The sequence below is a fragment of the Entelurus aequoreus genome, linkage group LG26, assembly GCF_033978785.1.
Source record: "Entelurus aequoreus isolate RoL-2023_Sb linkage group LG26, RoL_Eaeq_v1.1, whole genome shotgun sequence".
Taxonomy (NCBI): Eukaryota; Metazoa; Chordata; class Actinopteri; order Syngnathiformes; family Syngnathidae; genus Entelurus; species Entelurus aequoreus.
The window spans coordinates 10,908,975-10,933,001 of NC_084756.1; the positions used below are offsets into that span (position 1 = coordinate 10,908,975).

The window sequence follows — 24,027 nt, forward strand, 5'->3', positions numbered from 1 at the left end:
TTTGCTGCTTCAAAATGCAAGACTCACTTCCGGTAAATTAAGACGAAAGCAATCGATCCTTTCTCAGAAGCAGCCAATGAGGTGTCAAGTTTAAAGTCACGTGACACAGGTCTCGCATAACAGCATAAGAAGGCAGTTAACTGGGCTATTTGGGCATTATACAACATAATTAACATTTCAATGTGGCCTGCTGTATATTTTCAAACTATAGAAATGATTCCATTGGTTAGAATCTGCACTTTTGAGTGACATACGAAAAGTGTTTGTAATAATATCGTTATATAACAACTTTTACTAGTAACGAGTAATCTAATTAATTACTTTTAGATCCGTTACAACGCCGTTAGCGATATCTTGATGTAACGTGGCACGCTGCTTTTGATGTGGTTTTATGTCGACACAAGACAGTGTCATAAGTGCCGCAAGTTCAATGCAGGAAATGTATTTTTACTCGTGGAAGCAACAAGCAGTATCTAAAATGAACATGATATCAAACAGGAAGAGGCAACATCACACTGTGACACAGCTGACACAAACATACGCACACGTGCACGATGGGAATATTGAACAACAAATCAATGATTAAAGTGACAAACTTGCCATCCAAACAATACCCCGTTTGTTGACAAGAAGATATGATAGCCATCAAAGCACATTCAATTTATTTATTAAGCAGAGGAAAAACAATCCGGTGAAAAGATTCAAAAGAGCTTGCGTCAAAGCCGAAATAGTGCGCTGCTAACTGCCAAAGGTAAACAAACATAGGTCGGTTGAAACCCTGGATGACGTCACACGCCTCTAGGCCCAGATTCTCAAATGTTTATGCCAGATATTAATTTTTTAAGTAACGTATAAATTACTTTCCCTAGTAATTAATTACACTTATTAAAGAGTAATGCTGTTAGTAATGTAGTTAGTAACTTTTTTGGTAAAGTAACAAGTAACGATAGTGACTTTTTGATATGATATGAAGCATATAAATCTTTGGGAACGATCAGAGTGGGGCAGAGTGGGCGGGGCTTGTTTACAGAGCAAAAAAGCCAAAGCGAGTGTCAGACGGAGGCAGAATTCTACAGCAAAGTTCTGCAGAACAGTGATATTATGTCGAAAATGTGTATGATTTTTACCTTTTGCGGTTATGTTTTGCTGTGTTTGTTGCATCTTTGTTGCTCTTGCTCGATAATAAATAAGATGTCGATCAAGCAGGTGGTCAACGCATATTCTCAATATCCGGTGTTTTATTGTTCATAGTTTATATTGTAAATCCCACATTCTATATGTGTATGTACATTCTGACAGCCATATAATTCAATAAAATAACTAAAGTTATTTCCGTTTTTGAGATAGTCTGTTGAGTTTTTTACGGAAAAAGACACTCGAATGTACATGAATGTGGGATTTACAATATTAACTATGAACAATAAAACACTAACTATTTAAAATACATGAAATTTGCTCCTCTACTGCAGACCACTTTCTTGAGCGACATCTTTTATAATCAAGCAAGAGCGACAGAAATGCAACAAACATGGCAAAAAATAATTTTTTAAACATCCACTTATTCGATCACTGTTCCTATTGTCACCGTAGTGTGTTGTTCATCTATTAGTGACCAAACTTTGTCTTGTGAACAACCACCTTATGCTCAAACATTTATTCCTCCCTCCATGAATCCATCCAAACATCTATGGCCTGTCTTTTCTATACGTTTACCTGAACATCGTTATCCAGCACCATCTGCTGGTCACATTGTGTATCACAGACAGTTCAGCTGCATATCATGACACCTAGAAACTGTATGTCACTTAAAAGTGCAGATTCTAATCATTGGTATTACTTCTATAGTTTGAAAACATCCAGTGGGCTGCATTGAAACTTTAATTAATTATTATAATGCACAGGTAGCCCAATTAACTGCTTTTTTTAATGCTGTTTTGCGAGACCAGTGTCACGTGACTTTAAACTTGACACTTTGTTGGCTGCTTCTGAGACAGGATTGAAGCAGCAAATTTTTCAACACTTGAATTTTTCAGCACTGAATTTTCATACACTGAATTTTTAACAATTATTTTTTTACACCGAATGTTATACACTGAATTGTATTACACTGAATTTTAAAATACTAAATTTCCTTTCAATGAAATTGTCAGCTTTTTTTTATGTAAAAATTCAAATGCAAAATTCAGTTAAAAAAAAAAAGCTTTTGTAATAAAGACAAAAATGAACCTCCATAGTCAGGCACTTTTAGTACTTCAGATGAGATTGGAGGTGTGTGTAGTGACCTGTGTTAGTTAAAACCAACAATAACAGCATTTTCATTCTTCGGGTCAAACTTCGGGCTTATAAATAAACTATAAATAAATTAAAAAATGACATTTTCTACCATATATGGATCATCTGCTGACGCCACCGTTGAGGTAAACATCACAAATTGAGAAAATTCTAAACGGCTGGTTTGTCGGAAGTATGAAGGAAGGCAAGATTATTTTGTCAATATCTCCGCAATACCCTCATGGTTTAATTTCAATGTTTTAGGACTTATGCAGATCCTAAATACACAAAAGCAGGCACTGGGTAGGTTAAAAAAAAAAGGTTTTTCCATTATAGGGCACTTTTTAATACCGCTTTTCTAGATACTCAAAGTGCTTTACAGCAGTGGTCCCCAACCCCCGGGCCGCGGACCGGTACCGGGCCGCGGACCGATTGGTACCGGGCCGCGCAAGAAATTTAATTTAAAAAAAAAAATGTTTTTTTTTTTGTTTTTTTTTTTAATTAAATCAACATAAAAAACACAATATATACATTATATATCAATATAGATCAATACAGTCTGCAGGGATACAGTCCGTAAGCACACATGATTGTATTTCTTTATAAAAAAAAATATCAATCAATCAATGTTTATTTATATAGCCCTAAATCACAAGTGTCTCAAAGGGCTGTACAAAATAAAAATGTAATATTTTTAACCTAAATAGGTGAAATTAGATAATCTCCCACAGCACACCAGACTGTGTCTCATGGCACACTAGTGTGCCCCGGCACAGTGGTTGAAAAACACTGGTCTAGTGTGCCATGGGAGATGATCTAATTTCACCTATTTGGGTTAAATATATTTTTAGCAAACCAGTAATTACACTCTGCAAATTATGTGTTGTTGTTGAGTGTCGGTGCTGTCTAGAGCTTGGCAGAGTAACCGTGTAATACTCTTCCATATCAGTAGGTGGCAGCCCGTAGCTAATTGCTTTGTAGATGTCGGAAACAGCGGGAGGCAGTGTGCAGGTAAAATGTGTCTAATGCTTAAACCAAAAATAAACAAAAGGTGACTGCCCCTAAGAAAAGCTTAGGGAAGGGTATGCAGAACGCAACTAAGACTGAACTGGCTACAAAGTAAACAAAAACAGAATGCTGGACGACAGCAAAGACTTACTGTGGAGCAAAGATGGCATCCACAATGTACATCCGAACATGACATGACAATCAACAATGTCCCCACTAAGACGGATAAAAACAACTGAAATATTCTTGATTGCTAAAACAAAGTAGATGCGGGAAATATCGCTCAAAGGAAGACATGAAACTGCTACAGGAAAATACCAAAAAAATGAGAAAAACCCACCAAAATAGGAGCGTAAGACAAGAACTAAAACACTCCACACAGGAAAACAGCAAACAACTCAAATGAGTCACGACGTGATGTGACAGGTGGTGACAGTACACCTACTTTGAGACAAGAGCTATAGTGATGCATGCTTGGTTATGGTTTAAAATCATATCCAACAATTGCGACAACGACTTTTTACTGTCAACTGAGTTTCGTTTTTTAATGATTTCTGCTGGTGGTGTGCCTCCGGAGTTTTTCAATGCAAAAAATTTGCCTTGGCTCAAAAAAGGTGGAAAAACACTGTTTTACGCCACCTCATAAGCATTAAGTTTGATTTTTTATATTTATAGTCAGGATTCCTCAAAAGCTGGACATTTTAGGACCTGATGATACATACTGTAAGACATGTAATAAAAATGTCCCCTCACCCTCAGCTGCTGCAGAAGAATCTGGAGGCCAATTTCTACTCAGGTCAGTTCCGATGGGACGAAGTAAGCCCAAACGATGCGGCCGCACTTCTCAAAAAATTCATCCGAGAACTTCCTGCTCCCCTGCTCACCACTGAGTACCTCAACATCTTCATCGCCATCAGAGGTCAGTTTTTGGGCCTGAACCGCAGACAAAAAGTCTTCCTTAATGACTAAACTAAGTCACCAAAATGATTCCCGAGCACGGCCACCGCTGCTGCTGACTGCTCCCCTCACCTCCCAGGGGGTGGAACATGGGGATGGGTCAAATGCAGAGGGTAATTTCACCACACCTAGCGTGTGTGTGACTATCATTGGTACTTTAACTTTAAACCTGGGGTTGGATTGATATGAACTATATAACTGTGATACACAAACAAGAAAACAGAGAAGCTCTTATATTTACTTCCATTTTAGACGGGTGGAAAGTGTATTTGATTTCATGGTGTTTTCCCACTTTAATAAAACATGGATCAATATTAGTATGAGATTAATGCTTTGCTGATGTATAGTTGGTGAGGAATGTGATAAACAACGACAAAAGCTTAATGGCGTCCTGTCACAACACTATCCATCTTTGGACATCTCATTATTTTTCTATGAACACGGCAGGAAATGAATGTGTGTGTGTGCGTGTGTGTGTGTGTGTGTGTGTGTGTGTGTGTGTGTGTGTGTGTGTGTGTGTGTGTGTGTGTGTGTGTGTGTGTGTGTGTGTGTGTGTGTGTGTGTGTGTGTGTGTGTGTGTGTGCGTGTGTGTGTGCGTGTGTGTGTGCGTGTGTGTGTGCGCGCGCCCGTGCAGGCACATGCATGTCTCACCTTTTTGCCCTTCGATTCTCATGTAGACATCCCCGAGCTGAAGCAGAAACTTCACATGTTGAACCTGCTCATCCTGCTGCTGCCCGAGTCCAACAGGAACACCCTGAAGGTACATGAAGAATAGCAATAGCATTCGTAATAACAATAACATTACATGCAACAGACATACACACATTCATTACAGAAGTACTTGTATTAGATCAGCGGTTCTTAACCTTGTTGGAGGTACCGAACCCCACCAGTTTCATATGCGCGTTCACCGAACCCAAACACTAATCATAAAATTATGTTATTATATTAAATAAATATAGTATATTTTACAAACAGAAAGTTACAGGAATGTACACATGATGCCATGTTTACATCTCATTGTGCAGCATGTGAATGTTTTAGTGGGAACTAAATGCGATATCTGAAAGGGGTACACATTATTTCCAAAGCAGGACCCCCCCCCCACCCAGACATATAATACTAGTACACAGCTCATGAAAAACAATATGTTATAGTCATTGTAAGTGGGCCAAACACTTATATTAGAAAATAATCTCATGGAAATGACTGTTGTCATTTGATTATAATAATAAAACATTTAACTTGTTATTTAGTCAGGTTTGGTACAGGTGTGCTGCAGGTGTGGCCACAGTGCATGTGCACGTCTGACGTCGCTCGCATGTGCTCCACTGAATGCTCAAGGAGTTTTTTGCGTTTGCTCACACATGGAAAATTAGAGGGAACATTGTTTGGGGGTATCCATAATACGCCGACAGGGAGAAGTTTTTGTTTACACGATGAGTCGGGCGTGTCTTGACTTCCGCGGCGGAGGCTCTGCCGAACCCATGAGGCCGACTCACCGAACCCCTAGGGTTCGATCGAACCCAGGTTAAGAACTACTGTATTAGATGCTGTGGGGAAAGTATTAGGGCTGTCAATTTTTGGGCACCTAACTATTTGATCTGATTCTTGGGGTGTACGTTTACGCCTTAGAAACATATTAACGTTCCTGAATGTTTATGGTGGGGAACCGCGAAAGAAAGAATGTGAAGAAAACGTATTAATAAAGGTTATGAATGAATTTTTTATTTTATTGAGGGGATACGTATTTGATCTCCTACCACCGACATGTATTCTGACCTCCACAGACCAGTCAGACCTTCTCATTCAATAAATGATCAATTAAATGATAAATGGGTTATACTTGTATAGCACTTTTCTACCTTCAAGGTACTCAAAGCGCTTTGACAGTATTTCCACATTCACCCATTCACACACACATTCACACACTGATGGAGGGAGCTGCCATGCAAGGCGCTACCAACACCCATCAGGAGCAAGGGTGAAGTGTCTTGCCCAAGGACACAGCGGACGTGACTAGGATGGTAGAAGGTGGGGATTGAACCCCAGTAACCAGCAACCCTCCGATTGCTGGCACGGCCACTCTACCAACTTCGCCACGCCGTCCCTGTGTTTTCTTTATTTTCATGACTATTTACATTGTAGATTGTCACATCAAAACTATGAATGAACACATTTGGAGATATGTACATAACAAAAAAAGGTGAAATACCTGAGAACATGTTTTATATTCTAGTTTCTTCAAAATAGCCACCCTTTGCTCTGATTACTGCTTTGCACACTCTTGGCATTCTCTCCATGAGCTTCAAGAGGTAGTCACCTGAAATGGTTTTCACTGTAGAGGCATTTGGTGTTTGACTTTGGGATTTCCAGGGCATGGCTTGGTAACCCTCCGGGTGATACGACCTGGGATGTGGGCTGGGTGTAACAGCGCTTTAAGATCCGCAGGACAGCTGGGGTTGTGCATTTTATAAAGGTAGTTGTTGCTGCAACTGCTCGTCGATGACACAGCTTTCTGATGGCGAACTGCTTTTTTGCATCCTTTTTTGGATGATGTCGAGCTGCCTGATAGTGGTCTGAGCGGCATTCATCAAGGCTAGGCAGCAGTACTCCATATTGCTCCTGACCTGGTTCTTGTAGATGTTGGCTCTGCCTTAAGTGTCAAGCTTGTTAGCCATCTTACGTAGCGACATTGACCAGCACGTTTGCAGATGTTGGACAGGCGGCTGGTCCACGTTAGTTTGGAGTCAATACAAAGACCAAGAACCTCTATCTGCTCACAGAGCCCGATTTTAGTGGCACCGAAGAAGAGATCTAGGCGGGATGGATTCCTCTTCCTGGGCAGGATTGTAGCCTTGCACTTGTTGGGCTCAAAAATGACCTTCCAGGTGTCGGCCCACTTTCAGATGTTTTCCAGGTCTTTGTTTAGTGATGCAGCTACCTCCAGTCCATTTAATGTTGTTGATGGAGTCGTCCGCATACAGGAATATGGTGTTCTCACACTGTTTCACAACATCATCTATGAAGATGGAGAATAGTACTGGTCTGAGAATTCATCCCTGGGGTACAGATGCGTTGATGGGAAATGGAAATGAAGATCGACCAGAGAGCACAACCTTGATGCTTCTTCCTTGAAGACAGTTTTGTAGCCAGACATGCAGTCTTCCAGTTACGCCCTTTGAGGTGAGCTTAGCACAAAGGCTATTGTGCCAAACCTGGTCAAATGCACCCTTAATGTCCAGTGCAACAGCGTACACTCGCCACCTTTGTCGAGGATGTTGTTTCATGTCTGTGACAAAACTGTAAAGAGGCCTGCTGTGCGGTGGTTTGGTCTGAAACCACATTGTGTATTAGAAATAAGGTCATGGCAGAGGCGATATCTCTGTAGCTGTTTGTGTACAGAGGATTCCATCACTTTACTGATGATGCTGACGGTACTTGGATGGATCTGCTTTAGAGTCCCTTTTGTGAATTGGGATAGCTCCTGCAGTTTTCCATTGGTCAGGAAACAAGCCACGAGAGAAGAGGAGTTAAAAGAGATGGCTGAGGGGACGAGCCAGTTCTGCAGCGCACTCTTCGAGGAATCTTGTAGTGATTTCATCCGGTCCTGAGGCCTTGTCTGGGTCTAGGTTGCGTAAGATGTTCCTCACCTTTTTGGGTTTGAAGTTGACATCGCCAAAGTGAGAGGATGGTGATGGGGTCTGAAGCTGAGGTTGTGCTGATGCCCCAGGCAATGTACACCTGTCCGCAAAGCTTTGGCAGAAAAGGACCTTTGCACTTGTTGAGATATGAGGATACCCTGATGTTCAGTGACGGGTATGTCCGTAGAGCCACTTCTCCCGGAGAGTGAATTCACAATGCACCACCATTTCTTCGAGCTGAGTGCTTTATTCGACAGATCTTTTTTTATGCATGTTGTTGTATTGTCTCTTTGCGCGTTTCTCAGTTTGATTGAACACTGCCCTTGTTCCAGAAACTTTTGCTTCGATGCCAAGTCGTTGGATCTACTGCATCTTGTTGCTTTTTCTTTGGCTGCTCATCTGCAATGTTTGTCAAACCAAGCGTTCTGGTTATGATCTTGCTTGGTATGAATGCAACCATGGCGTCTTGCAATTAGTGAGAGTGGTGCAGATTGTTTCAGGACGTTCTTCCTTGAAGACACTGGACCAGTTCATGGACGTTAGGTACCCTCTCATTTTCCAGAACTGAGCTTTGTCATATTTCCAGACTGCGCTGCAATTTGAGAAAGACTGGATTATTTGTCCGGTAAAATCAGAGTTTGTGGTGTACAGTATACCTCAGATTACTTAGTTGCTCCTCTAAACTTGATTCTCCAGTTTAGTAAAACATTTTACACAATTGTTTGCATCTATATTAGTGCAGACAGTCTTGCAAAGGCCATTTTCAGGTCACAGTGCAAAATGTTTCGTGATTGACATTTGAAGCATTTTGTCGCATAATATAACCGTTCATTTAGCATGACTCACTTGACACTAGAGTAATTAAGGTTAGATTTTTGCCTCATTCCTGTGAGAATCATGCGTGTGACTGAAAGTGCAGAGTGCTCACACAACCATCAGGTAGCATCTGTGAGCAGATAATACTTGATCATCTCTTTCTCTTTCAAACTTATCAGGTCGGTAGTGTATTCTTCATGCACGCTTTAAGTGAGGAGTGGGGCGAAAACTAACCCAGACCTGGTGTAATGTGCAGTCATTCACCAGCATGAAAAGCAGTTAGTGGATACCACTGCTCGAATTTCACCACGGCAACCGCGGTAATTGCCGCGGTTGCCATAAAAAGTGACCAACATTTGCGGCAACAACTTGCTGTGACCGTCCTTGACTTTTTACTTGTTAATGGATGAGGGATATAATGGTCAACGGCATATTGATAATTTGCGATAAAATTCCAGACGCTAACCGTCTCCTTTATAAATTACCGATACCCCGTCATTTATTCATGCATGTTAGGTAACACGATATCAGGCGCATGCGCACTAGCATCGTTTGGCTTATTAATCATGGCGGAATGACAACCTTGCTTCAAGGGTATCCCCTCGGAGTATACTTAGTCAACAGACCTACATGTCACACTAAAGGTGGCCGTATGAACAACGCTAACACTGTCATAAACATGTGCCATACAGTGAGACCACACTAAACAACAATGACAATTACATTTCGGGAGAATATTTGCACCGCAACACAACATAAACACAACGGAATTCCTTGCAGCACCAACTCTTCCGAGACGCTACAGTCATTTTCCCTCGCTTCCCGCCGTGTGTTTAAGAGCGCACTGCTGTTAGATGGAGACAGGTGTGGACAATATTGGAGACACTTGTCCCCACACTAAATGTATACAGCAAAGGAGAAAAACTACATGATGTTGCTTTCATTTTGACAATACAGCGTCTATGAGCTGCTATGACTGAGAGTTAATGAGGTGAGGAAACACGCTGTCACTCCTGTTTTTTTTGTAGTTGGCCAAAGTGCTGTACTGAACCACAAGGATGCGATCTTGGAGAAGAACACGTCTTGTTTATTAGACTTTATCTTCATTAGCCAAACTGCTTTGTGTTTTATTTTGATATCAAAAAGTAAATGCCAAGTTCTTTTTTAAATTACTTGTGTTTTTTTTATGGCACAAAGGTATTCATTTAAAAACAATTTGACACATCATTTTGTTAATGTTTTATTGTGTATAGATAATTCCTATACTACATATTTCTGCTCAAACTCTTAATGGATCTGTCCCGATACAGCATTTACATGTACATAACTTAACAAAAAAATAATAATAAAAAAAAAGGTATCAAAAGGTAAAAATAGAGATAAAGCCATCATGAAATGACAAAAAGCTGACAAGTTTATATTAATAATTAATTTTAAAAAACTGTATATGTATGCATGCATGCTTTGGAGCCCCTGCCTCGAAAGAAAATAATGTTTGCCTTGGTGCCCTTCTAACTTGCCTTGGTGACCTAAAATATGAGCCCTCCTTTAAGGCAACACTTGCCTTGACCTTAAAAAGTTGAAATTCAAGGCTTTGGATACAGCTGGTACGTGTCCGTTAAAGCAGTGTTTCTCAAACTTTTGGCATCAAGCACTACCTCAGAAAAGTACCACCGTAATGACCAACATTGAAATACATTATAATAGTAGGCCTAAGTATTCATTAAAACAAGGCAAATGTTTTATTCAGAAAGTATGTTGTAACAGTCCATAGTTTGAACAGTAATGCTTTGTGTGAATATAGGAAAACAAAACTGTTACATCATAATATTTATTTAAGTGCTTCGTTACGCCAAGGGCTTCTTAAGAATCACTGTTTTAAGACCCTGATGTATTTAAAAATGGTCCAAAGACATTTGTTTGTGTAATCCATGAATTGTTCTACTGTTGGTTGCACCAGGCTCTCCTGGAATTCCTCAGCAAAGTGGTGTCTAAGGAGAAGTGGAATAGGATGAACCTGTGGGCCGTGGCGACCATCATGGCTCCCAACCTGTTCCTCCACAAGGCCGTGCCCAGCAGGCTGACCGAGGCAGCAGGAAGAGACCAGGTGGAGAAAGCCGCCGACGTCATGAGGCTCCTCATCCGCTATCAGCACCTGCTGTGGATGGTACGTTAAGCATCTCACCAGCTGAGGATGAGGATGTGACACACTGATTATTTATTTCCCTCCCCAGATCCCAATTTTTGTCATGAGCCAGGTGCGAAAGCTGAACGAGAACAGCAGCAGGCGTTACCAGTTTTACGACCGCCGCTTCAAGAACCTTCGCTCCAGATTGAGCCACACAGACAGACATGAAAAAGTGGATAAAAACACCACAGAGGTCAGCAACTTTGATACACATTTACCACACAAACAGCAACATATCTTTTATTATTAAAATATATATATAATTTTTTTTTAAAAGGACATTTTTAACTTGCTCGCTCTTTGTAGTCACGGCGGACGGTCAAGATCCACATTGGGGATCAGGTGAAGAAGACCATGGCGGTGGACATCAACAGCAGCTCCCGGGCATCAGACGTGCTCAACAACTTTTACCAGCTGTTCCTACACAGCCCTGAAAATGGGAAGGGCCAACAGCGAAGGTACACACTTTTATTCTAATCGACACATGTCAAACTTAAGGCCCTGGGGCCAGATTTAGCACTTGGCATCATTTTTTTGTAGCCCACAAAAGCCCGGAAAAAATGTGCATCATAAAGTACTTGACCTTTCTTGCTAAATGTATTCGTTCTTTCATGTCATTATCTCATATGACAGTTTGGACTTTATTATTAGTTTCTATGTTAGTTCCTGTCCAGAGCTCTTATTTTTATTTTCCACTTCCTGTTTGATACCGCCAATTGTCTTATCTGAGCACTGGCGCCCTCACCTGTACCTGGTTTTCAATCAAGATGCTTTTTATGCCAGCCCTGTACTCTAAACATTGCTGGATCTTTTTGCTTTGCTTGCTTTGTGCTTCACACGTGTTAAAAAGGGCTTCTTAATGCGCTTGCCTGTCGTCCAGACATACACCAGAACTTAACACTTTACATTTGGAAAAAAAAATCAGGTGGTGCATGAAATTATATATCTTTTAAATGTTAATATTATCTGATCATGCAACAAATATTATGTTATTAAATATCATATTACAATTTTCCATCCATCCATCCATCCATCATCTTCTGCTTATCTGAAGTCGGGTCACAGGGGCAGCCCAGACCTCCCTCTCCCCAGCTACTTAGGGATTCCGAGGTGTTCCCAGGCCAGTTGGGAGACATAGTCTCTCCACCGTGTCCTGGATCTTCCCCATGGTCTCCTACCGGTCGAACGCGCTCTAAACACCTCCCCAGGGAGGCGTTAGGGGGGCATCCTGACCAGATGCCCGAACCACCTCATTCCGGCTCCTCTCCCTGTGGAGGAGCAGCGGCTTTACTTTGAGCTCCTCCTGGATGACAGAGCATCTCACCCTATCTCTAAGGGAGAGTCCCACCACCTGATGTAGGAAACTCATTTCGGCCGCTTGTACCCGTGATCTTGTCCTTTTGGTCATAACCCAAAGATTATGACCATAGGTGAGGATAGGGACGTAGATCAACTGGTATATTCAGAGCTTTGCCTTCTGGCCGATCCGCCTGTCGATCTCACGATCCACTCTTCCCTCACTCGTGAACAAGACCTCAAGATACTTGAACTCCTCCACTTGGGGCAGGATATCCTCCCCAACCCGGAGATGGCTCTCCACCCTTTTCCGGGCGAGAATTATGGACTTGGAAGTGAAGCCAATCGGAGCTGTGGCCACAATGAGGTCGATGTTTGCCATTGCGGTAATCCCAGAACCCTCTGGTGGACACCAACAGTGAGGAATGCCATCAAGCTGAAAAAGGGAGCCCTATTGAATCTTTTTGGCTCATGAGACTCCGGAGGCAGCGGACAGGCCAAGCAGTGTGCACCTTTGGCGGTTGCAGAGGAAAAAACTTGGACATGGGAAGAGTTCGGCGAAGCCATGGAGGACGACTGCCGGCTTCAAAGCGATTCTGGACCACCATCCGCCGCCTCAGGAGTGGGAAGCAGTGCACTGTCAACACCATGTATGGTATAGCTCAGGGGTCGGCAACCTTTACCACTCAAAGAGCCATTTTGGCAAGTTTCACAAATTAAAGAAAGTAATGGGAGCCACAAAAAAAAATTTAAAATGAAAAACACTGCATACAAAGCTTAAATGCTTTGTGCTATGTTAACCAGGGGTCTCCGACACACGCACCGGCACGCACTTTAATGTGGAAATTTGATGTTAGTGCGGCCCGCGAGTTTTGAATGAATGGCGCTTGATAGCGTCATGCTTGCCAAGCCTCTCATTTTTCCCGGGAGACTCCCGAATATCAGAGCGTGATGACACTGCATTTGGCGCCCTCTACAGTCTGCCCTAACAGTGTACCTGCTCAACCACACGTAGAATGCAATTTCAGCTTGCTCACGTAAGGGACAGCAAGGCGTACTAACTCAGCAGCCACACATCTTACACTGACGGTACCAATACCCAGAATCCCATGCAGCCCTAACTCTTCCGCTCAACCAACGCACGGAGAGGGGGGGGGTTGATGTGTGGGGGGATTTGGTGGTAGCGGGGGTGTATAATGTAGACCGGAAGAGTTAGGGCTGCATGGGATTCTGGGTAATGGTTGTGTTGTGTTTATGTTGTGTTACGGTGGGATGTTCTCCAGAAATGTGTTTTTCATTCTTTTTTGGTGTGGGTTCACAGTGTGGCGCATATTTGTAACGTAACAATGTTAAAGTTGTTTGATACGGCTACCGTCAGTGTAAGCTGTGTGGCTGATGACTAAGTATGCTTTGCTGTCTCCTGTGTGTGCAAGTGATAACAACATGCAACATGTGGCTGGACTGGCACGCTGTATGTAAATGCTATAGAGGACAATAACTGTAGTGCAATTAGGGCACGCCCTTCATTTAGTAATTAGAGTGTAAATAGGATTATTTTTTCCCTGGGAGTAATCTATGAGAGACACTGAGATCCATAAATCTCCTGGGAAAATCGGGGGGGGGTCGGCATGTATGTAGCTGAGCCGCATCAGAGTGGTCAAGGAGCCGCATGCGGCTCCGGGGCCGCGGGTTGCCGACCCCTGGTATAGCTGCTGACGTCGACTTGGATGTTGTGGATCGGTGGAAAGAATACTTCGAAGACCTCCTCAATCCCAATTACACGTCTTCCAATAAGGATGCAGTGCTTGGGGACTCCACGGTGGGCTTTCCTATTCCTGGGGCCGAGGTATTAAAGAAGCTCCTCGGTAGCAAGGTCCCAGGGGTGAATGAGATCTGCCTGTAGTTCCGTAAGGCTCAGGTTGCTGTGGGGCTGTTGTGGTTGACAAGACTCTACAGCATTGCGTAGACATCGAGGGGAAATGCCTCTGGATTGGCAGAATGGGTTGGTGGTTCCTCTATTTAATGTGATCCAACTATTGTGGGATCACACTCTTCAGCCTTCCCGGTAAGGTCTATTCAGGTGTACTGGAGAGAAGGCTACGCTGGATAGTCGAACCTTGGATTCAGGAGGAGCAGTGTGGTTTTCGTACTGGTCGTGGAACCGTGGACCAGCTCTATACTCTCGGCAGCATTCCTGAGGGTGCATGGGAGCTTGCCTAACCAGTCTACATGTGTTTTGTGGACTTGGAGAAGGCATTCAACCGTGTCCCTCGAGAAGTCCTGTGGCGAGTCCTCAAAGAGTATGGGGTATCGGACCACCTGTTTGATAAAGGTAAAAGCTTGGTCAGCATTACCAACAGTAAGTCGGACCCGTTTCCAGTGAGGGTTGGACTCCGCCAGGGCTGCCCTTTGTCACCGATTCTATTTACAACATTTATGGACATCATTTCTAGGCCCAGTCTGGGCGTTCAGCAGATCCGGTTTGGTGGCTGCAGGATTAGGTCTCTGCTTTTTGCGGCTGATATGGTCCTGCTGGTTTAATCTTACCAGGATCTGCAGCTCTCGTGGAATTGGTTCGCAGCGGAGTCTGAAGCGACTGGGATGAATGTTTTTTTTGGTAAAAATACTGAAATAACTGTTTGTCACCTTGACTTATGATTTCAAAGGAAGTTACCCATTATTTTGTACGTGTACGTAAAAAATATAATAATCAAATGCATAGATAATTGTTTCATAATTTCACGAGGCACATACATGAATTAATTATACATTAATATTCCTATATATATATATATATATATATATATATATATATATATATATATATATATATATATATATATATATATATATATATATATATATATATATATATATATATATATATATATATTTACTGTTAAAAACGGCCCTCTGAAGGCAGCCATAACTGTGAAGTGGCCTTGAACAAAAACACATTTGACACACCTGTTCCGATCTGTTCGGACCAACAAAAGGAGAACATTCTTATGTCTTTAAGCAAGGCACATTTCCAGTTAAGAGAGAGAAAACAATGGCAGTAGAAATGGTGGAAGCAAACTGCAAGTACTCCACTTTTAGCATCTGCCACCTTTACCACTTTTAGGTCCTAGCATTTGTGATATACTACCATGGACTTTACACAACTTAAGAGTTGGCGGGTGCGAGGTCTACAAATAGAAATAACAACTGGAGTCTCTAAATAGCACATTGTCATTAATAACTTTTTTATTAACTGAGATAACAGTAGCTACATTTAAACTATTGCATGTTCTCTCACACATGCCTTCAATGTAAATAAACACCAATCATACAGTAGTATTAATATATAATAGTTTCCAACCCCTAATACCAATCCTACGATTATTATTACATTTTTAGGAGTAACAACAATTCATTTCAATTAAGTAGTGAAACACTAATATGTTTTTCCCCCACAGGAATGGCTCTGTGTCTTTCTCAGACTACGCCTTGTACGAAGTGGGCGGAAATATCGGTAAGTGGAAGCGCCTGATTCTCTGCTACTCTAGTCTATTTTATGCAATAGTGAGTATGATGTGCACACGCTCACACACACTCAGGGAAGTTTGTCAAGTGTCTGTGTACAACGTTTTAAAAATTGTATAGGGCAAAAAAACCCGAAGTAAAACGTTTTGAAATCAATGGTGAAGGATGCACCTGAAACCACAAGGCAGGAGATGTGGATCTCTTTAGCATTTACACAGATAATATACATTTGATTTATTCGACCACCAAATAAGATACAGTCATGGTCAAAAGTTTACATACACCTGTAAAGAACATAATGTCATGGCTGTCTTAAGTTTCCGATACTTTCTACAACCCTTATATTTTTTGTGATAGAGTGATTGGAGCACATACTTGTTGGTCACAAAAACATTCATGAAGTTTGCTTCTTTTATGAATTTATTATGGTTCTACTGAAAATGTGAGCAAATCTGCTGGGTCAAAAGTATACATACAGCAATGTTAATATTTGCTTACATGTCCCTTGGCAAGTTTCACTGCAATAAGGCACTTTTGGCTTATGGTTGAATTTTTGACCACTCCTCTTGACAAAATTGGTGCAGTTCAGCTAAATGTGTTGGTTTTCTGACATGAACTTGTTTCTTCAGCATTGTCCACATGTTTAAGTCAGGACTTTGGGAAGGCCATTCTAAAACCTTCATTCTAGCCTGATAGGAATTCCTTTACCACTTTTGACGTGTGTTTGGGGTCATTGTCCTGTTGGAACACCCAACTGCGCCCAAGACCCATCCTCCGGGCTGATGATTTTAGGTTGTTGAATGTCAAAGTTGACCAACTTCTCGGTTTACGGCCACCACCTTCTACCATCCAGGTGATGGGTATGATTTATGGTCTGGAATTAACTTTTACCAACTCAGAGGCGATGCAGCAGCAGTAGTCAGTATCATAGCTGCCGCCTAAAATAGTTTGTCTGCATTAGCACTTAAAATAACAATATATAATGGTTATTATTCAGGTCACAAGGTTTATTTGGAGTATTGTTGGCGCTTTTTGGATAATATTTTAGAGGGCTTTATATAGAATAGAATAGAATTGAATGCCTTTTATTGTCACTATACACAGGTACAATGAGATTAAAAGCAACTCCAGTATCAGTGCGACAGTCTACAAATATGCAAAACATAGGAAGGAAAGAAAAGAAAAATAGTACAAAAGGAGGTAAGGTGCACAGTCCAGTCCTGAGAACGAATGTTCTGAATGTGTTGTTTAAATATTATACTATATACTTATATACTGAAGCATTCAGACTGTGGGTGGAAAGTAAAAATTGCACACAGAGAGGTGCTAAACTATAAAATCAGTGCCTATTAGAGTTCACCGTGGTTATGGCTTTAGGGAAAAAACTGTTCTTGAGTCTGTTTGTCTTAGACCTGATGACCCTGTAGCGCCTTCCTGAGGGCAGCAGGTCAAACAGGTTAAAACCAGGGTGGGAGCTGTCCTTGATAATGTTGTGTAAATGTCTGTCAGGGAGGGGAGAAGGCAGCCGATGATCCGCTGTGCTGCCTTTACCACTCTCTGTAGCCTCTCCTTGTCTGCAACGGTGCAGCTGCCGTACCATGCTGTGATGCAGTATGTCAGCAGGCTCTCAATGGATGAGCGGTAGAAGGTCAGCAGCAGGTTGGAGTCCAGGTTGTACTTCTTGAGGACTCTGAGGAAGTGCAGCCGCTGCTGAGCCTTCTTAGTGATGGCAGTAGTGTTATCTGACCAGGAGATGTTGTCAGCGATAAGGACGCCAAGAGACCGGAAGGTGGGGTCTAGGCTGTGTTTCCTGAAGTCAACGACGATCTCCGTAGTTTTCTTGGTGTTCAGAGCAAGGTTGTTCTCTGAGCACCAGTCGGCCAACTTCCGGACCTCCTCTCTGTAGGCTGCCTCGTCCCCCTTTGAGATGAGTCCGACCACGGTAGTGTCGTCCGCAAACTTCACCATGAGGTTGTTGTTGTGGGTCGGACTGCAGTCGTAGGTGTAGAGGCAGTAGAAGAGGGCTCAGCACACAGCCCTGTGGGTAGCCGGTATAGTGTACTTCCATTAGCTGCATTGTTAGCTACCTCGTTCTTAGAATGCATTAAAACATGCGTTCTTGTCTTACATACGGATTGTGAATGATAGGCAAACATTTTTAAAAAAGTGCAGTTCCCTTTTCAGACACATGGAAAATAGTATTTTCTCTTCAGTTTTACTGATGACATTTTGTAGCTTGGTTGAATGTAGCACCACCATGACAAGTTGTCTATGTGCACTTGGATATGCCTGGACTTGTGTTAATAGCAGCCATTTGTGTTTGCTGCAGGGGAGCACCGCCTGGACCCCGACACCCAACTACTGGATTTGTACAAGAGCAACTCTGCAGGTGAGTGGATCATCAAGCTGAAGACAAACAGCAGCAAAGGAATGTGATGGATGGAGCGGGCCTCTGACCAAGAAAAAGAAGCATGCTGGAGTCATTTCATGGTGACGTCCACAAGACCGAAGACGGACATTCCAAATAGAGGATGAACAATCTGCCAGGTGGACATTCTTCAATTCAAAATCTGCATCTTTTTTTGGTCTTTTGACTCATGACCTCCTGCTGACAAGGAGAGAGGACACTTTTCTCTGCAGCCATCATGGCCATTGGACACTGAGCAGATGGCCATGCACACACACACACACACATATATGCACACACACTCTCACACATGTGCACACACACACACTCACACATGCACACACACACGCTCACACACACACATGTGCGCACACACACATATTATTGTATTTTTTACCTTCTTGAGACCTCCGAAAAATGCCTACCTCTTTAGGACCACCCTTTCTCAATCTCAAAGGGCTGCACAAGCCACAACGACATCCTCGGCTCAGATCCCACTTTAGGGCAAGAAAAAACTCAAGTGGAAATGGTTAATAATGTGAGAGTTTGACCTTGAACTGTTATTAGGTAAATAACTAACAAACTAACTAAATAAATAAAATGGCCCCATTTACAAAATAGTTTTCCGTATGCGGCCATTTTGGACACCCATGGTTATTTATTCGTGTGTGTGCGTGTGTGTGTGTGTGTGCGTGTGTGTGTGTGTGTGTGTGTGTGTGTGTGTTCTTGTATTTATACCCATCTTGAGACATCAAGAAGGAAAAGTACCTTCCATATGAGGAGGTGCGAACAAGTTAGGAAAGTGCTCCCCGTCTGGTCAACATATGAAATAACAAGTGTGTGTAAGAAATTGAAATGTGTCCCCTTTGGCCACAATTAATAAAAAATAATAAAATAAATATGTCTATAGAAACATACTGTAATAACTTGAAGTAATTAATGAAGATTAAAAACCAATTACAAACAAAACATTAAACAACAAAAAATTAACTAAAAGCAGTCTTTTTCTCACAATGTGTCGACTTTTTTCTTATACAATTGGGAACGATTTCTCATATTCTTTCTGTTTCTGTAATATTGCAATTTTTTCTCGTAAAATTATTACTTTATGTAAAATTATTACTTTTCAATGCAAAATGGCGACATTTGTCATATAAAATTCTGACTGTTATCACAATATTGCCCATGTTTTGTTGTTCTTGTAAAATAGATACATTTTTGGAGTAAAAGTATGACTTTTGTCATAATTTTGCCAATTAAAATTCCAATTATTATTATAATATTGCCAACATTTTAAAGTTTTCTTATAAGATTGAGACTTTTGCTGAGTAAAATTACGACTCTTTTCATAAAATTGCCAACATTTTAAGCTTTTCTTGTAAAATGGCGACTGTTATTGAGTAAAATTCCAACTTTTATCATAATATTGCACAAATGTTCAGTTTTTCTTGTAAAAGTTTGACTTGCGTTAAGTAAAATGACGACTTTTATTATAATACTGCCAAAAGTTTTTCTTGTGAAACTGTGACCTTTTTCTTGTAAAATTCCCAACTCATTTTTCACAACAAGCTTTTTTATATTTGCATAGTATGTATATATTAGTAATGTTGTAAATATAAATCTTCATATATCTAGAAAGGGTGGTCCTAAAGACGTAGGCATTTTTCGCAGGTCTCAAGAAACTAACAAATACAAGAATGTGTGTGTGTGTGTGTGTGTGTGCATGTGTGTGTGTGTGTGTGTGTTCTTGTATTTCTACCCTTCTTGAGACATCACACAAGGAAAAGTACCTTCCATATAAGGACCGGTGAACAAGTTAAGACCGAAATCATGGTCCCAATACGGAAGACCATTGCATCTAATAGAGAGCCAAATACTAGAGTCCGTGAACATTGCTCCAAAGTCAGGATGTTTTGTTGATTTAATGTGCATACAAAAGTAAACATTGACATGTGCAATGGCAGCAAGACGGCAGCTAAAGAAGGACTTCCCTATTCATCCCCGAAAAAACCCGCCAGGTGAACGGCTGATTTTACGACTTCCGGTGCTGACGTAAGACAACCCATATGTGACCATAGGATGAAAAAATACACTACGGTACTAAGACTATAGTGGCCATTAACAGTTAGCTTCTACAGCTGGGTTGCCCAAAGTGCGGCACAGGGACCATCTGTGGTCCGTGACTCCTTTGTCATCGGCCTTAAGCACGTTACAGAAAACAAAAAATAGAGATCTCATTTGCACCCCTGGTGGTGAAATCTATCAAATTTAGGGTAGTCCCAAAAAGGAGGGAATTTTCAAATTGACTGTGTGTCTGTTTTAAAAGTGCTCCCCCTCTGGTCAACATATGAAATAACAAGTGTGTGTAAATATTTGAAGTGCTCCCCCTCTGGCCAACATACGTAATAACAAGTGTGTGTAAGAAATTGAAACTAATAAAAATGTATACAAATAAAAAAGTATCTATATAGACATACCATAATAACTTGAAGTAAATAATGAAGATTAAAAAACAATTAGCTTTATATATATTACACTTTATATATCTAGAAAGGGTGGTCCTAAAGAGGGAGGCATTTTTCGGAGGTCTCAAAAAGGTAACAAATACAAGAAATGTGCGTGTGTGTGCGTGTTTTTTTTTTTTTAAAGTGCTCTCCCTCTGGTCGACATATGAAGTAACAAGTGTGTGTAAAAATTTGAAGTGCTCCCCCTCTGGCCAACATATGTAATAACAAGTAAGTAAGACATTGAAATGCGCCCCCTTTGGCCAAAAATAATTACAAAAAAAATAAATAAATATGTATATAGAGACATACTGTAATAACTTGAAGTAAATAATAAAAATTAAAAAACAATTACCAACAAAAAATTTAAAAAAAACATAGCTTTGTATATATTACACTTTATATATCTAGAAAGGGTGGTCCTAAAGAGGTAGGCATTTTTCGGAGGTCTCAAGAAGGTAACACATACAAGAATGTGTGTGTGTGTGTGTGTGTGTGTGTGTGTGTGTGTGTGTGTGTGTGTGTGTGTGTGTGTGTGTGTGTGTGTGTGTGTGTGTGTGTGTGTGTGTGTGTGTGTGTGTGTGTGTGTGTGTGCCATTGAAAGAGCTGTGCTGATTGATATCTCCTTATCAGCGCTCTCACGGGCCTTACAGACAACAAAGACATGGCTAACCTGTGCACTGTGTCGCACAAAGACCTTTCCTGACCTCTAACACCACCTAACGCCACCTCACCGACGCAGAGCGGTTGAAGCCGGTTTTTATTTGTGCAAGGTTGTCAATGTAAATGCATTGAGTGTATTTGTTTACTAATACATGTGCTTATTTACTGTTGAGCAGGCGTGTGTGTGTGTGTGTGTGTGTGTGTGTGTGTGTGTGTGTGTGTGTGTGTGTGTGTGTGTGTGTGTGTGTGTGTGTGTGTGTGTGTGTGTGTGTGTGTGTGTGTGTGTGTGTGTGTGTGTGTGTTCTGGCAATGCTTACTTAATGGGGACGTCGCTCTGTTTACACAGTCACCTTTAGGGGACCTCTGACGGTATGGGGACAAAAAAACAGGTCCCCTAAAGGGAAACCTTTTTAAAGGATGTCGTTGTGGCTTGTACAGCCCTTTGAGACACTTGTGATTTAGGGCTATATAAATAAACATTGATTGATTGAAATGATAGTCAGATCCATCCTGAAGATGCCTAAGTGATTTTATTTTTTTTTCTTATTTTTTCCTTAAGATGACATTTTCATACAGCATGATTATAAAACATTGTTACCTTAAAGCAGGGGTAGGGAACCTATGGCTCTCGAGCCAGATGTGGCTCTTTAGATGACTGCATCTGGCTCTCAGGTAAATCTTAGCTGACATTGCTTAACACGATAAGTAATGAATAATTCATCCAACGCCCTTGACGCGAATCCCTTAGGGGGGATGGACGGCTGGGCAGTGCCTGAAGAGCTGCAGCCTGACACCGTAGCCCCCACTCCCTCCCCTCTGTTGCAAGTCTGTATGTTGTAATTAGGGCTGCAACAACTAATCGATTAAAATCGATTATAAAAATAGTTGGCGATTAATTTAGTCATCGATTCGTTGTATCCATGCTATGCGCATGCGCAGAGGCTTTTTTTTTTTTTTTATGTTTTTTTTTTTTATGTTTTTTTTTAAATAAACCTTTATTTGTAAACTGCAACATGTACAAACAGCTGAGAAACAATAATCAAAATAAGTATGGTGCCAGTATGCTGTTTTTTTTTCAATAAAATACTTGAAAGGATAGAAATGCAGTTTGTCTCTTTTATCCGATTATTAATTGATTAATCAAAGTAATAATCAACAGATTAATCGATTATCAAATTAATCGTTAGTTGCAGCCCTAGTTGTAATACGTATATGTGCTTTGCTCTGGAGCTGAGACTTACCTACCTGCCTACCTAATTACCATACTTGCCAACCTTGAGACCTCCAATATCGGGAGGTGGGGGGGGCTTGGTCGGGGGTGGGGGCGTAGTTGGGGTGGGGGGCGTGGTTAGGGACGTGGTTAAGAGGAGAGTATATTTACAGCTAGAATTCACCAACTCAAGTATTTCATATATATATATACAGTATATATATATATATATATATATATATATAAATACTTGACTTTCAGTGAATTCTAGCTATATATATATATATATATATATATATATATATATATATATATATATATATATATATATATATATATATATATATATATATATATATATATATATATATATATATATATATATATATATATATATATATATATATATTTTTTATTTTATTTTTTTTTTTTTTTATTATTATATATATAAATAAAATAAATACTTGAATTTTAGTGTTCATTTATTTACACATATACACACACACACACAACACTCATCTACTCATTGTTGTACTTGAAAGTACAATGCTTTGTTAAGGGTTGAATTGGCCATCCTCTTTCTATTCTCTGTCACTATTTTTCTAGCCATGCTGAACACCCTCTCTGATGATGCATCGCTGTGTGGCACGCACAAAAGTGCTTTCATCAAATGCACGAGAGTGTGGAATCTTCCATCTCTCCCTAGCATGGCCCAAAACTTTGTCCAGTTTACATCTGCTGTGACAACTAGAAACACACAAGCCTCCACCAGGGGGCAGTGTAGCGTACCCAGATATAAAACCTCTTTTGCACAATCAGCCTTTTCATACAAAGCCATAAAGGAATGGAACGACCTCACAACAAACTTGAAAAGTCTAACAGATGACTCTTCATTCACAATTGAAGTTAAAAAGTGGCTTTGGAGCAATCAAAGCTGCTCACACGGTCACTAAGATGGGCATTATGTTTGACACATCAACCTAATGTGTATTATATTTATCCATGAGAGCATTTTTTATTGTAAATTGTGAGGTGTGTCTGTTAAAATCATGGCTGTTTTTACAAATGATGACAGATGTGAACAAAAGCATGTATTGTCTTTGTGTGATGATGTAAATGAGGTGTGGTTGTATTGTATATTAAGTATGTGTCCATGAAAGGGCATTTTATGACTTTTTTCTTAATACTTGTGTGTGATTTTATTGTCATAATTGTATTGCATGATTTTTGTATCCCTTTAATTTAGGTAGCCAGGGAGTGCAGATGGAAATGAGCTATTTAGCTATAATCTGGTACAGAACATATCTGTCTTTGAGCTTAATGTTTCTGTATATTGTCCCTTCAAATAAAGACTAAACTAAAACCGGTCAATCCTTGCTTCCTGGGGAAGATCTTCCCTGGCAAGCAATTGGTACTCCAGTACTTGTACCCGGAGGCTGGTCAGGTCCAATCGCAGCTGCGGCAGACTTTTTTGGGGGGGGGGCGTGGCCTCCGGCTGAATACCGGGAGTTTGTCGGGAGAAAATCTCTGTCGGGAGG

The 24,027-nt window shown here is 40.9% G+C and overlaps 1 protein-coding gene across 1 annotated transcript in view; it reads left to right on the forward strand.

Annotated features, from left to right (window-relative positions):
• The window catches only part of LOC133643241 (rho GTPase-activating protein 40), a 64,656-nt gene extending 42,097 nt beyond the window's left edge, over nucleotides 1-22,559 (forward strand). Inside the window, exons 9-15 of the mRNA XM_062037687.1 lie at nucleotides 4,039-4,198; nucleotides 4,914-4,996; nucleotides 10,657-10,863; nucleotides 10,931-11,077; nucleotides 11,191-11,342; nucleotides 15,639-15,694; nucleotides 18,035-22,559. Of these exons, the coding sequence (XP_061893671.1) occupies nucleotides 4,039-4,198; nucleotides 4,914-4,996; nucleotides 10,657-10,863; nucleotides 10,931-11,077; nucleotides 11,191-11,342; nucleotides 15,639-15,694; nucleotides 18,035-18,141 (912 nt within the window). The 3' untranslated portion in view covers nucleotides 18,142-22,559. The remainder of the gene's footprint in view (nucleotides 1-4,038; nucleotides 4,199-4,913; nucleotides 4,997-10,656; nucleotides 10,864-10,930; nucleotides 11,078-11,190; nucleotides 11,343-15,638; nucleotides 15,695-18,034) is intronic.
• The last annotated feature ends 1,468 nt before the right edge of the window (nucleotides 22,560-24,027 follow it).